The sequence below is a fragment of the Sphaeramia orbicularis genome, chromosome 13 (genome assembly GCF_902148855.1).
Source record: "Sphaeramia orbicularis chromosome 13, fSphaOr1.1, whole genome shotgun sequence".
Taxonomy (NCBI): Eukaryota; Metazoa; Chordata; class Actinopteri; order Kurtiformes; family Apogonidae; genus Sphaeramia; species Sphaeramia orbicularis.
Genome location: NC_043969.1, coordinates 2,755,394 through 2,773,653, shown reverse-complemented (window position 1 = coordinate 2,773,653; position 18,260 = coordinate 2,755,394). Strand labels below are relative to the sequence as shown.

The 18,260-nt window shown below is 37.2% G+C and overlaps 1 protein-coding gene across 4 annotated transcripts in view; it reads right to left on the bottom strand.

Moving 5' to 3' along the window:
• Window positions 1-5,461: 5,461 nt before the first annotated feature.
• tpst1 (tyrosylprotein sulfotransferase 1) overlaps window positions 5,462-18,260 on the bottom strand; it is a 77,988-nt gene continuing 65,189 nt past the window's right edge. Inside the window, exons 4-6 of one of the 4 annotated variants that reach the window (XM_030152687.1) lie at window positions 10,268-10,318; window positions 9,682-9,747; window positions 5,462-5,967 (exon numbers count right to left, since the gene is read on the bottom strand). In XM_030152687.1, coding sequence (XP_030008547.1) covers window positions 9,712-9,747; window positions 10,268-10,318 — 87 coding nt within the window. In that variant the 3' untranslated portion in view covers window positions 5,462-5,967; window positions 9,682-9,711. The remainder of the gene's footprint in view (window positions 5,968-9,681; window positions 9,748-10,267; window positions 10,319-18,260) is intronic. The other 3 variants (XM_030152688.1, XM_030152689.1, XM_030152691.1) reach the window with 3 other exon arrangements.

Genomic DNA, 18,260 nt, shown 5'->3' with positions numbered 1-18,260 from the left:
ATGATCAAATATGAACAACCTGCAAATTCTTTTTAAAAAACAAGCGCAATTTTACCAATATTACACCTTAGTTTATAATTTATACATATGCATTATAACTTACAGATCATTGTGGATCTAGTAACAGGCAGAATATTGGTAAAATTAGAGTACTGACATTTCAGGTTGTTCCCATTTTTTGTAAAAGGCTAGTCTGTAAATGTAAACATTTTGTGTAATTTTAAATTTTTAAGAACTGAAACAGAGAAAAATGTTCAGTTATGATAGTATTTTACTGGTCTGACCCATTTTAGATTGAATTTACTTAAAATTATTTTAATATCCTTGATTTTTAATATCTTCAGTGTAATTTCAGTGTAACTTTTGCATTTCACAAATTCATTCCAAGGGCCGGATTGGACCCTTTGGCAGGCTGGTTTTGGCCCCCGGGCCGCATGTTTGACACCTGTACTTTAGATTTTCTTTTCTGGATGTGATTGGATGAGTGAAATACAGCTGCTTTCAGTACTCCAGAATGAATGTAAAACAGATCATAAAGCTGCTTTAGAAGTCAGATGTCATGTTTACAGCTCTGCTTAGTCTCCTCCACCTCTGGGTTTTACACATGAACTCTAGTTTATCAGAGGATGAGGCCAAAGCCACTTGGGTAATACCTGCCAGGGTAATACATGACTTAAGCTGTAGACTGAGGGTCAAATGGATAAGCTGGGTGTTTGACACATGACATATGTGACTTCAAGTCCTACATGGAACAGTATATGAACACTAAGATGCAGGTGGACTCACAAAGACTTATGACAAGCATTATCAGCCAACTGAAAAATGAGGTTTCACTCTTTCCTCATTGCCAGTGGTGGCTGAAGAACACCAAAAAATATAAAAACAGCAGATGTGAATTTGTGTAAAGTCGCATGTTGACCGACTTCTAGATTTCTTCAATTGGAATCATCAGAATCATAATCAGAATATTTATTAATCCTAGGACAGTGTTTTTCAACCTTGGGGTTGGGACCCCACGTGGGGTCGCCTGAAATTTCTAGTAATTGATTAAAAAAAAAAGAAATACTAATAATTTTTTTTTTTTTTATTCACTTTTTTATTGACATTCTACACCAATTTTGACAAAGATATTCATTTTAAATGTCATCAACAGTATATTAGTCTGAATGTCCCATTTTTTTAACAATGAAACAAACAAAAAGAACATTAACAAGTAGGGAGTGAATTGCAGTTATTGCATTTACTATATCTAATCTTCTATACAAAAATAAAAGCATCAGAGTCCGGTCTGCGTGGCATGATGTATTCCATCCATTTCTTCCAGCGTGTAACAAACAAGTCCTTCTTATAGTTCACCTCTGCAGTAAGTCTGTCCATCTTATATATGTCCACTGTAATGTCCATCCACATACTCAGCGTTGGGCTTTCTGATGAAAGACATTTTCTTGTGATGGCTTTTTGGCCGCTATTAGCAGGATATTAAATAAATATTTGTCTCTCTTTGGCCATCCTTCTGGTATAAGTCCAAAAAATAAAGATTTACATTCAAAGGATAAGTGGCTCCTGATAATTTCTTGTGTTTCCTTATGTATTTCCAGTATTTCAGTAATTTTCGATAACAGAACAATTCCAGAAGAGATGATAATGGTTTGCATTTGTATGACCACATTTTCTCCAGCAAATTGGGGAGTTCTCTCTATAGTGGGACTTTTGATGTGGTGTAATGAAATATCTAATCAAGCTTTTCCAGCCAAACTCTTTCCAACTCTGTGAACTACTGCACTTCCATTCATATTCCCAGACTCTTATCCACTCTTCTTCTGTCAGATCCACTCCTCCCTCTATTTCCCATTTTATTTTTATATATAAAGTGGAATGTGTTTTCATGTTAACAAGCCCTTTATATAGATCTGAGATTATACCTCTATTTTTGTGTGAATCATAAGCCCTTATGAATACATCCAATAACTGATAGCTTTTTTCTGCTAAATTTTGTATTTTTTCATTAACAATTCTCAGCTGTAAGTAACGATAGAAATCTTGTGTCTCTAGAGCATATTTCTCTTTAATTCTTTCAAAACTAAGTAGTGTATTATCCTTTATAATCTTACATATAGCCGTTATGCCTTTATTCGCCCACTCTTTAAATCTATTATCTAGTTTATTTGGTGCAAATTGTGTGTCATACACCCGCCACTTAAGGATCACGATATCTTTTTCTAATTTATATTCGGTTATCACTGTTTTCCATATTTTTAAGGTTAACCTGATCCATGGATTTTCCATACTTCTAATGAAATCTTGTAAGTTACTGTCAGCCATCAGGGCTTGTATTGGAATAGGAGTTAGACCCACTTCAATGTTTTTCCACTGAGCATCACACGAAGGGTTACACCAACATATAATGTATCTTAATTGTGCTGCTCAGTAACAATCTCTAAGGGAGGGAAGGCTCCATCCTCCTTTTGCTTTTGGCAGTTGCAGGGTTTTAAATCCAATTCGAGGCCTTTTACTTTGCCATATGTATCTGGAGAGAATTTTGTCCCATTCATTGAAGTGTTTTTGACCTATTATAAAAAATATTTTTTAATGATTCAGTATATATTTCGTTATAATTAAAACTACACACACTTTTCCTGATAAAAATCAAGTTCAAATAAATTGCAGTATATAATATCTGAGAGGGCATATCTTGATTGTGACCGCACCGCGTCTTTCAAATGTTCATTGTGGTCAGTTTCAGATGCTGCAGCTTTTTCATAATTCATAGTTTGAGTTCTTGTTTGTTCAGTATTAATTGTCCTCCTTGTAAATCACAGCTGGACTGACTGGACAGATCCTGACCAAGGAAAATAAAATTCTCCCTTTGTGCAGTAATCTACACCTGGATTTACTGCCTCTGTCCGCAATTATATACTTTATATAGACTAAATGTCCTCTAAAATTCATGTTTATTTGCAACATAGTATAGCAAACTATTACATGATCAAAAACAAATTAATTTTAGTGTAAAAACGTCTGGGGTCGCCAGAAATTTGTGATGTTAAAATGGGGTCACAAACCAAAAAAAGTCGGGAACTACTGACCTAGGGGGTAATTGTTGTGCGTTACAGTTGCTCCATTCAAGTATAATAGAAAGTAGCAGGAAAGTAATTATCATTATCAGACAAAAAAAAAATTAATAAAATAAAAATAAATAATAACACACACACACAGAATATTCATACAAAACACAATTAGAACAGCAATTTATACAATATGCAGTATACAAAATATTATCAATATGATAATTAAAAGAAATTAATACGTAATATTTCCAGTGAGGGGTCCAGGTTCTTGAGCGCTCCTCCATCCAGGTACAGGAGCGGACTAAGTGGACTGTACCTGGACAGTGAGCAGATCCTGCTGAAGCTCCTCCATCCTGCAGACCACCACAGGCTGCTCTACCAGGACTAATCCACCAGAGGGCACTGGTGATGCTGGGGAACGTCAGGCTGGGGGTCCTGGAGGTAGACAGCAGGTGGAGATGGTGCTCATGTACTGTGATGCATTCAGGTTCAGCCACATGCTCCAGTTTTGGGTTTGGAGACATGTGCTGCATACTGATGCAGTGGAGAGCTGCAGAGGAGGAGCAAGCCATTTGGATGCACGGCCTGTAAAGAAGTGACAGTTTCCAAATGTGTTGTCTTTGTAATAAACTGAAGGAGGACACGCTCCTGTATGGGCTGACACTTTCTGTAAAAACCTTCTTACTGAGTTGAAGTTGGAATATAATGCAGTGCTGTAGATTCAGATGTAATTATGGGGGACTCCAATAACTCTGTGACATATACTGTACATTTTCATGTTCTCTGCGTTCTGGTTTTATGCATCATTTGCGGCCTCTTTCTTTTTATTTGTTTCTTTATCTCATTGTATCATCATCGTGTCCAAATCTAATCTTTATTTCTTCTGCTGTTTTTCGCTGTCGTTTATTCTTTATGCAGAATATTTGATTTTCCATTCTTCTCCACATACAAACACCTGACCTATAATACCATTCTGATGAGGTAGTGCCACCAAATGCACCATATGTCATCTACAGTACAGCACATACACATGCAATGCAGAGGATGGCCAATGTCACCGTTTCAACGTATCAAATGGATAGACCGTCCTATTTCTCTACCATTATAGGTGGCGCACAAACACCACTTGGGGTTGCAGCTAAGCTAATGTAAAACCAGTGTGGAGAACATCAAAACTAATAGAACAGCTGTTCCATTATCTAATAGTTGCAGTTTGTCCTCATAAGTTCCAGATATAATCCATGTTCATATATGATTAGAATTACAGCCCAAATGATATTACAAAGAAACTGGGGGACGCAGCCTTTACTAACTATGCACCAAAGTTATGGAATACAATTCCAAATGACATTAGAGAAGCCAGTTCACTGAATATATTTAAAACCAAATTAAAAACATTTTTATTCTCATTAGCCTTTGAAAGGAGATAAAAATGGGGTCACAATTAAGGAACCAGGAATGTGTGTTTTTTTTTAATTTATTTTTTATTTTTATTTTATTGTATTTCTGTTTTTATTTATTTTATTGTATTTCAAATTTCATCTTATTTCTTGCACTTCAAAAATTCTATGCATAATCAAATATTTTAATGTGCACTGTTTTTATATTTATTTTTATTTTATTGTATTTCTAATCAAATCTTAATGTATTTTAATATTGTATTTTTTTTCAATCAATGTGAAGCACTTTGGGCTACAATTTCTGTATGAAAGGTGCTATACAAATAAAGCTTATTATTATTATTATTATTATTATTATTATTATTATTATATGACCATATTAGGTCATAGTAAGCAATAAAACAACAAAAACAAATGCAAGAATACGTGTGTGGGAAAGTTTTTGGTTAAAATTCATTACCATTTTTTAGACATTTGCAAAGTAATGCTATTCATGTAACTGCTGAATGATAACCTCACTGTTAATTTATTCTGGGATGGTGGACTTCAGTCAACAATAGCCATACCTTTCCCCTCCAAAGCCCACCAGCCATGAATCAAGTCTTTTACAAATAAATCCATCCTTTTTTGTCAAATAACATGAAATTTTCTTGAGGGAGGACCCTGAAATCCCACAATTACACCAATCCACCACAGATCCTCTGCCTCCCTGAGAGCGAGGGAAACCCTGAAATGAAATGGTCAAACATGAGACCTGGAAATCTAATTTTGACCGTTTTCTGCAATACTTGGTCACAGCATAAGGAAAGGATGCTGCACCTGTCGTCGCTGATTTCATACGTCATTTGAAGGTGATACATGTTACCGACACACAGTGAGGCTGACAGAAGACACAGTTTCAATGTTCACTTTCCACCTTCTCTCCATCTTCTGTTATGTTTGACTCCACATGTATAAAACAAAAAGACAAATAGAAGAAAAACACTCACAAAGTGTTTTTTTTTTTAAAAAAGCAGTTTATCACGGTTGATACTTAAAACTGATCAGTACCCATGACATTGCACAATACAAAGGCATGAAAAAAATTAAACATTAAAATAGGTATTGCATCTTCCAAAAGCTAATTTCTCCATTCATAAATACGCGTTGCGATTTAAGTTCACTATAGTTTCTTACAACAGAATCACGAGATGGTTTCTCTAACAGCCAGAAAATAATCTCTAAAAATCAATGAGTTATGACATGACACAAAAAGTAACAATCAGCAGACATTCTGTGGTTGTAAGAACCATTCTTCTTTTGTTTTATTTTTTTTATTTGTACAGTACACCACTGAAGGCCAAGAGTTCTCTGTAGATGAGGAGAGGGCGCTGACGCTGTCGAGTCCAACCGTGGACACATGACCTTTACATGTGCCGACGCCCAACACAGACAAACAGTGAAATGGGTGAGATGATGGACATGATTTTCTGCTCCACTGTACTGAGTCGAGTCCTGTACTGAAACACAAGAGGCTGATGTTAAAAGCCAGCAATGCCTTTCACAACACAATAAAACAAACAGTTGCTTGTGTTATTTCCTGTCTGCTTTTGTTATGATCCAAAATAGAAAAGATGTTGTAACAATCACTACTGTTTCAATAAAAAAGTAGAAACGACTGGTTCAATAATCCACATATTTCCTGAATATTACCAGAACATAAATGCTGGCAATAACCCTAACACTGAATGGACTTTTACACCCACAGTTTAAATATATGCTTGGTCATAATGGAAGGCATAACAGTTTAGATCAGTGATAAAAAATAAGTGGTTTGGTCCCAAAACGGAAAGATGTGCAACAGCAGGTCATTTTGTTTTACGAACTGGCGACAGGACTAATTCTGGATCCTTCTGTAGCAATCTGGTGGTGCACATACACACACACATACACACACACACACACACACACACACACACACACACACACACACACAGTCCAGGTACCTTGAACATATTGTATCTGATAATCGTAGTGATGATAATGACATTTAAACTAAGGTTAGGAGTCTTTACGGCAGGAGGAATTTTATCTCTCACAGATTTTATTTTTGTTCCACTACCGTTAAGAATAAATTGTTCATATCTTTTTGCTCGAATATTCATCTCTGTTACTTATGGGTTCATTTTAAACGTTGTACTGCTCACTCAGTCAGAGTTGCTTTTAACAATGCATTCCGTATTATACGTGGTTTTTACCATCGCTGTAGTGCTAGTGGTATGTTCTGTTTTAATAATGTTCGCTCTTATTATGACATGTTATGGAAACCAATTCTGAATTTTATACTGCGTTTAAGTCATTCTGGAAATGTTGTGGTTTTTACAATTGTTAACTCTGACTTTTATACTGATTCTACACTTGTTAAATACTGGCACCAGCATCTTTAGACTTGTTATTGACGATAGGGTGTGTGCATGGGTATTGTTTTTTTTTACATTTATAACCCTTTTTATTATTTTTTTAATGCTCATTATACTCTATGGACTGTAACTATTTACATGTCTGCTACATATAAATAAATAAATAAATAAATAGAAATAACATTTAGTCAGCTTGTGGGGCACAATTTCCCAGCCTGTAACAGCCACATACTACCATGTGTTTCTTAGGTGACCTGTGCAATAATGCTTATCCCACAACTGACAAGATGTGCGTTCATTTAAGAGCTGATAGTGCACATGAGTGGATTGCTTTTTCAAAGTAATCTTTCCGTCATAAGGTCAGAGTACAACACAGAAAGTTCCCAGTAGAAACCCAGGATCTCCACTGCACTGGAAATGGCTTACTGTCTGCCATGTTTTCATCATTCAGCTTCACATGTGTTTCCTGTTTCTTTTCACCTGTCCAATAAGTGGTCCTTCTCTTACTTTATCTGTCAGTGTGGCCCCCTTGAAGAAAAGAGGATTGGAGACTCAGTCTGTATCTCACTACAGATGAAGGAATTTATTTGAGCGCTCACTCTTCCTAACACCTCAAATTCAGCACTTGGTAAAAAAGCCCACAGTAAAACAAGGATTCCTGCCTTGTCTTTCATTTCATTGGAGGCCAAACAGAGGCTCGTTGCTGCAACGTTTATGTCTATACTGGACTACGGTGATGCATGTGTGCTTCTCATTGTGTACATACTTTGGACACCATTTTCCATGGTGCATTGTGGTTTATTACAAATCATATTACAAAGCCCTCACTCAGTATAGTTTGTTATATTCTTGTGTTGGACAGTCCGCCAGCATGCTCTTATCCATGAGTCTGTCAGACGAGTCAGTGAAGTACAGGTAGTTACAGTTTTTGGTCACATGATTTATTGTTACTGTCTGTGCTAAATGTCTCACACTGAACTGTAAAAAAGCCATTAAAATATGTTGGTCCTGCACCTTAGAGAAAACTGAAACGTAAAGAGTTGCTCATTGGAGACTTTCACAGGGATTTAAATGACTTGGAGAACAGAAACACCTGACTGTAGATGTTTTGCATGATTTTAGCTGAATATGATAATTTTCTGATTAACCCTTGTTGCCATTTCATGACTGATTTAATTATTGTCATGTAATTTAAGTGCATCTATGTACATCCAGCTGTAAACTTTTCTAAACCGTGTCAACTCTGCTGCTAGTTTTGGCTAAAATGTTTTTGCAGACATGTTTCATCAACACAAGCCTTTCCTGGTTAAATAAAGGGTGAATAAAATACAGTAAATAAAAATGTCACTTATTAAAGGAGGAGATTCAGTACATAAACATAGGGTGATGCTGGCTAATTCTTATAAGATAAATGTACCCAAAGTAGAAGAACTACATACAGAACGTGTCCATTAATAGAGTGTGAGGTATTCATGTGACATTTGCTTCTTCAGATTCAGTTCATTTAGATCAGGGGTGTCAAACATGCGTCCCGGGGGCCAAATGCGTCCTGCTGAAGGTTCCAGTCTGGCCCGTGGGATGAATTTGGAAAGTGCAAAAATTCCACAGTCAAGGCTGTGGAACTCATTTTAGTTCAGGTTCCACATACAGACCAATATGATCTAACAGCAGAAGAACCGACAAAAAAGAATGACTTCTTGGTTTGATGTGAAAAAAATAACATTAAACTACGCCTGTAAATAATGACAACATCAGATTTGTCTTTGTTTTAGTGCAAAAATAACATTAAATTATGAAAATATTTATATTTACAAACTATCCTGTAAAAATAAAATGTGAATAACCTGAACAAATATGAACAACCTGAAATGTCTAAAGAAAATTGAGCACAATTTTAACAATTTTCTGCCTGTTCCTCAGTGTTTAGTGTCTTTGTAGATCTGATCCATAATGCACATGGACAAATGAGAAGTTGAGGCAGAATATTGTTAAAATTGCACTTATTTTTGTTATGAAATTTCAGTTTTTTCAGGCTATTCACATCCTTTTTGTTTGGATAATTTATAAAAGTATTTTCATAATTTAATGGGGTTTTTTTTTGCACTAAAACAAAAACAAAAATTTGTAGTTGTCATTATTTAAAGGTTATTCTGTTATTATTTTACTGGAGATCAAATCGGGCTGAATGTGGAACTGAAAGAACATGAGTTTGAGAGCCCTGATTTAGACCTTTCTTTATCAGTGTGTCATTTCATACATTAATGTCCCAGACACACCATTCAGTCAGATTCACTCATATGATTCACACACATCTACAGTGAGTTTACATTAGAGAAGAACTAAGGCTAATACTACAGTTTACTGAGACTGTAGAAAGGGTCGCAGTTCTGTATATGGTGCTTTTTTTTTTAAGTTGTGGAAAATACTTAATATTAAGTATGATGTTATATCAATCTGGTGTGCCTGAAGTAAGTTAAGTAGTTTATTCCTCATTTTCAGTTGCACTTTTCTTGTGCTAAAACCTTGTCTGAGTGAGAAAATGTTTGTAATCTTCTGTAATTTGGGAGAAAATGCAAAAGTGCTTTAGTAGTCCATGTTTCATGAGGAGCAAACAACTGAATTTTGCACTGAAGAAGTCCCAAAACGGTTTCTACATATTATGAGTTAAAGTGATTTAGACTTGGCCACAATTCCCATTGAAGGTTAAACTTTGAAAAACTGGAACCAGCCAAAAAAAAACAAAAAACAAAAAACCCTACATCATTACTTTATACGTTAGTGTAACTGCAGTATAAATGATGTGCAGATTAGTACCTTTGTGTTGTGGTGATGGTGCTCCTTCTCCTAACTGGGGTTGGGTCTCTCTGCAGACTTTTGGATCTGTATGGAAGGACAGACAGACAGACGTTCAGATGGGCTGGTGTGTGTAACTCAGTGTTTATGCACAGGAAGTAGCGGCAGTGATGTCAGACACTTGTTGAAGCTTTTATTTGATCAACATCAGAGCTGCTGAAATAAACAACCGAATGAGAAGCAGACACAACATCCTGAAGCTCTACGTGCACGTTACCGTGAAGACCAGAGGAGGGCAGCAGTGCTCTTTAGCCAACATCAGACAACATAAAATGACCACTAAAAGACCCAAACATGAAGATACTAATGAAGATGAGACCAGAAAACAACAGCAGGCTGCAGTGTGGTGGCAAGAAAAATGAAGTCCGAAACAAGAAGAGATGAGTAACTGTGAGCAGATGGAAACGTGTAATGCGATCTTTGACTGAGCTGCAGATGGTTTAACTCAAATCACTAGGAAAAAAAGCTAGAAAAAAGCTGAATTTGGAAAAAAAAAAAAAGAAAAAAAAAAAGAAAAATGGAACAACAGGCAGAAATGTTACTGTACCTGTGACTGTTCTTTAAGGAAATCTGGTAGCTGAAATTCACCTTTAAAGACCTGGAAAAACAAAGACCAGGTTTAGATGTTTAGAGGTCCACACTTATATGAGCTGTGTACATTAATTATCTAGAGTAGAGAAGGTGAAAGCTCCATCAGATTATCTTAATGAATAAAAGTTAAAGCATCACTTAACCCTTTCATGCATAGCGGTCACTACGGTGGACAGTTCCTCTCCAGCTGTTCTCTTGTATATTCATGGGTTTGGTTGTTTTAGTTCCATATCAGCCGACACAGTGGACACTTATGCACCATCTCATACGCTGACATTCAGACCCTTACCGTAACTGCTGCTCTTCATAAACCTGATCTCCAGTGACATGTTTGAGTGTAAGTCAATTGCTAGTTGTTATTAGACTGTAATTAACAGTTTTCTTGAAAAAAAAGTTTTTGGTTTTTTTTTGCATGTTATTTCCATGAAGTGAATAATAACTAGTATTAGAGTGTGTTAAAATGTGAGAAAACATCAGATTAGTTGCATTAAAATCTTTTTATTTCATAGTTTTCAGATCACTTCCTGATATTGCATTTTAAACACATATTTCTTTGCTTCAAGAATCAAACCCATGGTGTCCAGCTGAGTGGACATTTTTGTAACTCCATGAAAAATAGGTTCATTAAAAAATTTCAATCACATTGTTTTTTTTTTTCATGCCTAAAGAGGAATAAAAACACTCAGGAAAAAAAATTCTTGACTAAGGTTTTCATAATCCATGCATGAAAGGGTTAAAGTACAGAATCACTGATTATCATTGCTGGAAAAAAAAACAAACAAAAAAAACATAGTGGAAGTTGAAATCCAGCTCAGTTGTGAGACTTCATCGTACAGGTTGAACATTTGCAACCTGAAAGAAAGGTGGAGGCTGCTAAACATGTGCCAGGAATTTCATGCTCTGCTCTGGTGTCATATTGTTTCCCCTCAGGAGGGCTGACGTAGGGACCAGAGGTGAAAGGAGACGCAGAGCAAGGAAACGGGGGGAGGGAGGGAGGGGTTCTGCTTGACGATGAGCCAGCAGGAGTTTGGGGTAAAAGGGAAAAAAATATACAGTGGAAATGGGAAGCATGACAGGAGGTCAATACCCTATGAGACATCCACAGTGCAGAGCTTACACTGCAATGGAATGTGTGTGTGTTCTATACAAGCGCTTCCAGTCTGTCACCATCAACAGATAGATGGACTGACTCCTGCCGCATTCTTTGACATGGCTGTTATTCTCCAAACGTATCGGATTTCCACAGAAACATCTGATATGTGTACAGGAAGTCTCCTCCTTCATGTTGAATAAAAATAAGACTGCAGCAAAAGGTCTTTTTGGAAAACACAAATAAAAAGTAATGGAAGAAAGGTCAGAAAGCAGTGGGAGAAAGGAGCGGAGATGAATATGATCACTTATCTTTTACGGTCCTTGCCATTAGTTTACATTGGACAGAAGCCATTTGATAGCTCTTATTGTTCTTAATGCATTTTGACATTACACTGTGTTGCACTCACTGGAGTTATGTGTGATGCATAATGTGCAGAGGTGAGGAGTAAGTCAGTACAGATGCTTTGTTGCTGCACTGTAGGCAGAGTTTTCAAGGATCTCAACTTTTTACCTTTTAGTTTCACATTCCATATTTATCACAAATGGCTGTACTTTGTAGTCCTTACATTTTGCAAGGTTTGTCACTAATTGAAAATGTTTGACAGGAATTAGTATTTTGTTTAGCATCATTATTTTTGCAAACTGATTTCAACCTAAAGGGATGTGACAATCACACATAGAAAAGATCCCTTGGTGTATCCATCGGCGTCTGTCATATATGACAAATCTAACGTGACAATATAAGATGAAATGAGATGGAAAAAAGTATGTAACAAAGGCCACACAAACTGATGCAAAAGTCGTGACAAGATGGTAACAACATAAAAGACCAAGTCAGACAAAATCAAGGCAAAAGACAAAAAAAAACATCTGTAACACCTGTAGTTCCAATTATGTGCTTAAAGTGTTCATTCATTTTGTTTCAGTCAAAATAAGCCAAATTAGAGCAATCTAAGGTCTTATTCAATAAAGTAGAAAAGAAACAGACAGTAAAGGAAGACTGGATACAGAGAAAAGATGTCACAAGGTGTTTCAAGTTCCTTTACACTGAAAACTGATCTGCTCTTTGAAACTGATCTTTATCACTTTCAGTGGCTTTCAGTGGAACTCAGAATAAGACTTTTCACAGAAAAAGCCAAAAGGAACATAATAATATGCCATTACAGCTCTTTAACAACACAGATGATGCCATCAGCAAGGTGGTTTATGTAGGCAGATGCCACAGATGATGTCTTTGTGAAAAACAGAAGATCAAATCTCCATTCAAAAATGTAACACATTAAAAGAGTAGTTGTACTTCTGTTTTCCTGAATAAACTATCACTGACTCAGCATAAAAGGTGCAGACACACAGGGCTTGGCAGCTGATTAAAATATTACCTGAATCACAGTATAGACCAGCAGTACGTCTAAATGACATAAATCACAATATATTGATTCAAGTAAAATGTATCACAACATGCTATAGCAAATAAAGTACTGCACTACAAATCATACTGTCCACATGTATGGTAGCATTCATATTTGGTGCAGACCCCAGACCCAAATCACATCACCTTGATTCAATTGTAAATGAAATGAATATGTTACAGTTTCCACTAAAATACATCGTAATCTCAATATCTGTCACAATAATCACAAATATATCATCCATGATGTTTAGTCTAATGACAGACAGGTTAGAAAACGGACACATGGTACTGAAGTGTTCACTATGAAAACACTGGTATGATGGCTTTCTGAAAAGTTACAGACCAATAAGTACTACTGTGCAGTGTGAGAGCAGACTTCACAGAGAAAACTTAAGTAGGTTTGTGCAGCATTTGCAGTCTCTGCTTTTATATCACTTTCTCTCACAATTAACCACAACTGCAACTAAAACCGCCCCACCGTGTGAACTGCGGCAACAGCAGACAGAGTGAAGCTGTGCGTCCTACTTGGGTCTCAGAAGCTGCTCAGTCCAGTCCCATCATAGTCATCATCCTTTTTCAGGAAGATGAGAGGTGAGCTCATAGACAGTTCCTATGATCTAAATCTGTACCAGAGTGACTGGGTGTGTGTGTGTGTGTGTGTGTGTGTGTGTGTGTGTGTGTGTGTGTGCTGTGCCTCCCTTCGCCGATTAAAACTTCCCCAAACACAAACCTCATTGTTCAGTTGCTCTTCGTGCTTCCCTGCTTGCTTGCGTGTTCACATGAAGTCAATACAGAACCAGAAACAGAATGTAATCTGAAATTATTTCCAACATCAGAGACAGAGAGGCGAGCGCATGGTTCTGATTTCCTCCTGGGTGCCATTTTGCAGCTTTTCTCAGCGCACACAGGCTGCAGGCCAGACTGCTGCGAGCCTGTCCAAACCTTCTGCTGCTGAGACAAAAAAAGAAAAGAAAAGAAAAAAACGGCCCAGCACGCGAAAGAGAAGCGGTGCAGAATGCCCTCTGGTTGAACGGTAGGTCACACGACTGGGATAATAAATCCAAGTAGTGTATGTTTAGGAGTTGTACAGAGGGAGGCTCGGCTGTCTGATCTGCACGTCACAGATCAATCTGTCCTTCAGAGAGGAGACAAAGGCCAAGAGGAGCAAAGATGCTTTTCTAACAGGACCACATCACTGCAGTGAAATGGGGCAGTCCTGCTGATTTACCTCAGAATGATCTGTGCAAATACTCATGGATGCGTGTTCATATCAGAGTTTCTATGAGGGTTTTGCACTATCCACTTGGTAAAAGATAACTGAATGATGTTGAATTAAATCATTAGCACTCAAAAGGTCTGGTAGCCTAGCAATGCTCACAGATGCTTTAAGTGCTGAGGTTGATGATGGCTCATAGTCATCACAAAATGGGATGTAAATTCACTTCAAACGAAAGAAAAGCCATGCATTCAAAGTATATGTAAATTTAATACTACTGATGGCCCCTAGGGCCTGATACTGAAAGAGCTGCATTGAACATCTCTAAAATAGTACAATAACACACTGTTCCTAGTAGTTACTGTAACTTCATTCAAATTTTTCCTTTTTTTTTTTTATCTCACTTATATAACCATAGATACATTCTTTGCATTATTTTACCCATCTTAATACACACAGTACCTAGTAGGGGTGTGTATTGGCAAGAATCTGGTGATATGATACAAATCACAATACTAGGATCACATCACGATACGATATATCATGATACTGTTAAAAAGGCAATTTTTTGTTTGTTTCTTTTGTTTTTTAAAGATTATTTCCTGGAAGAATTGAATTAAACCAGCTAGCTGGGATAGGCTCCAAGCAACCCCCATGACCCTTGTGAGAGTAAAACGGGTTCAGAAAAAGAATGAATGAATGAATGAATGAATGAATGAAGAACAGGATCTAATGCTATATCCCAAAATTTTTCTAATTCTAATTTCTAATTTTTCTAATTCATTATTTAATAAAACAGTGTTAAATAATAATAAATAAGATATAAATAATAAAGAAAACCAAAAAACAAAAATGAACTTCCACAATATCTGCATTTGAATAAATACCTAAAAAATATCAATACAGTACTTTTTAATATCGATACAGTATTGTGAAATGAAATATCACGACATATTGCAGAACCGATATTTTCTAACACCGCTAGTACCTAGCATTAGCAGTTAGCATTAGTATATTAGGAGCACTGAGCTGCCTTTAAGGCACTCGGGGACCACCTCGAGATCTTCATCAACACCATGATCAGGGACACCGACTGGAGAATGAACCTACATGTACCTGTTTGTTTGTTTTTTTTATTGTGGCCCAGTGGTCATTTTGTAAATTACTGCTCTACTAATTAGATCTTAGGGCTGTATCTGACAACTCACTTGCCTACAGAAGCAGATTTTCTGAGTTTCTGTTTATTTATTAAAACTTCCTCATTCAAGTGTAGTGGTGGTTCATATATAAGGCGAGACTGTCAAATAATTTAATTATGCAAATGTTTAAGTTTTTGCTGCAGCTCCACCCTTTTGTCAACAATGTGGCAATTTCTGCGTTCAAAAAGCCAACATGGTGAGAAACAATTCCAAACTCCTGGCTTCTTCCAAACACCAAACCAGCATTAAAAATATCCTTGCAAAAATCCGAAATCCTACTGCAGTTGGAAAAAAACACTTGACTCAGTCTCAAAATGACTGATGGTTTACCGACTGCAGTCTCAGCACAGTTAAAATGGCAGCCACCTGACCTCCTTTACACCACTGTGAGGGCATCTCTATGGAGCATGCTGCTGTTCATTAGAGTCCTCACTTTAAACCTGGCTGCTAATTAAAACTACAGCAAGTCGGTACTTAACCACGTGCATGTGCTTTACTTCTAGATCACACATCCAAAACAGCACACTGAGAAATAAATTCTGTGCTCATCTGTGTCCACACAATGCAATCAACTTTGGAAAACAGGAAAAACAAATCAGGAATACTTCCATTAATGGTTAACTTGGTTGAAACACAGTCCACTTACCAACTCTCTACTGATCTGCATCGAAGTGTTCATAACAGAGTTCACATTTCTTGGTACTCTAATCTCTGCAAACCCTCATTTGTGATCTCTTTATGGCAGTTCATCAGAGATTACATGTTTCCTCTCAGATAGATGGAAAACATGGTGCAGTTGTGAGAAATATTCAAAAACTTTTTTAGTTTGTTAATCTAACTACTCTGACAAAAGCAGCACCAGATGGTCTACTTGTCAATTTATAGATAATTCAGTTGGATTATTGGAATTTAAGAATGCACTTATCTTATTTGTGTACATAAACATAAAATAAACAAACAAACAAACAAACAAACAAACTGTAACTTCCCAGTTTTGGGATCAATGGATTGACCCACTCACCCACCCAGTTTGATAAAAAGCTTGGAACCCACCACAGAGTATACACTGTGTTACTATAATAGCACATAAACACAGAAACCACCATGTCAGAAAATAAGGTCATAAATATAGAATCTCAAACCTCTGAGCCAGCTCAATAACAAGTTTGGCCGTTAGCATCAAGAACTGTAAAAGTCCTTGTCATGGACAGACAGCAGCATTTGATATGGCTTTCCATACTTAAGACTGAGTGGTTGACCCAGTCTTGATCAAACAGTCGTAGTTTGAGCTGTACTGAACTGTTGCTAAAGACACACAGGGATGGAATGACTGACGTTCAGCCTTCTGGACTCAGATCTAGTACTCCAATCAGACTGAAGACCATGTTCCCGTGTTTTTGTCAGGCATGGCATCTTTTCCTGACAGTGATGGGAATTTAATTTTGTGATCATTTTAAACAAAAGGGACCAGATATGATTGCCAGTTGAGACAATGCCTTTCACATTTCAGACGTCAAATTGTGCAATGAGCACAGGAACTTAGAGTTTTGGGTCTGATCTCATTTGGTCTAGGGTTGTTTTTACCTGCAGAATACAAATGGTGTGGTATTGAATTCTTTGAGTAGTTGCAAAAAGGGGCTTCAAACATAGTCCATGAACACTGGGATCCAAAATTCTGACAAACCTCAACGACATGTGAGTTTTGGCTTGTTGCCCATCTTTTTGCTTTCTTACATGCAAGAGTGTTTTCAACTTCTTACATATTTCCTCCAAAAATATCTAAGGCCTTTAATTAGCTCAGTCGCAGAAGATAACAGGCCTTTACTTGAAGCACATTTGTATTAGCAGGTCATTGTTTCCATTTTTCCATCTTAGACAAGTAGAATTTTGCATCATTTTTTGTGATTCACTAATTTGCCCCGTCAAAATTACATTTATAATTACCTGTTTTTAACATTATGGACTGAACTGAAATCATGATAATTTTTTCCGGGTATTGAATCATAAATCAAAGAATCACATATTTGCCAGTGGTGAGGAGAAAAGCTGAAATCCGGCCATAGCGTGCCTCAGCAGAGCCCAGTCGGGGAGGGAGCAGCACAATCGGGTCAGCCAAGGTGCCTCCTGGTACAAGCAGCAGGTCAGTGTGGTGTGGTGTTGCCAAACTAAACCCTGCAGTGGTTCAGCGTCAGTATTATGGCTGGAGTTGCTTGTGACTAAGCCCCAGTCTCAGGGGGTTAAACGCGGTAACAGCCCAGTGCTTTTGAAAAGCTGCCAATGTCGAGCCACGATCGACGGGGGAGAATGTTTCAGCTGCACGCCTGTCTACTTCCAGCCTTTCCAGGGATATTGTTACCTCCAACAATATGCTGCAATCTGAACAGTGGGGCTGTTCTGCTCAGGAGGCTGACTGTCTGTGCACGCTCTGAAATATGAAAAAGGAGGATTTAGAACAAGGGCTAAACTAAGCTTTCAAAATAACAGTGATCATCTCAGATTTACTGCCACTGAAAGCCATTATATTGTACCATTTCTTAAAGCATCAGTATGGTGAGTTTTTCTAGAGGGACCCTCAGTGCACACTTTAACGATCTCCAGCTCATACTCTTCTTTGGCAGATTTTTGCCATGGGGCCTACATAAACTCAGTGCACCCTGACAGTCATGTACATAAAAATGAAACTTACGGATGGAGGTTGTACACCATCTACATAATAGACTGTCCACCATATTAAACCCTTGTGCTTTCGTCTTTTGCTTACACAAATGTACAAATATTCTGTCTCTTCAGAGTGCTATTTTTAACCACTGTAACTGCACTACACCAATGCTTCCATGCCTGATACATCCATATACATGTAGCACTGACATAATTACAAAAACACTTATGACAGATTAGTATTTTTCCTGTTAACCCTACTGAGGCACCTCCCTTCACCTAAACCAAACCAGAGTATTTGTAGTAAATAAAAATGCATTTCTATCATATGCCTTTATGTGAACTTCAAAATCTGGATGTAATACTGTGAACA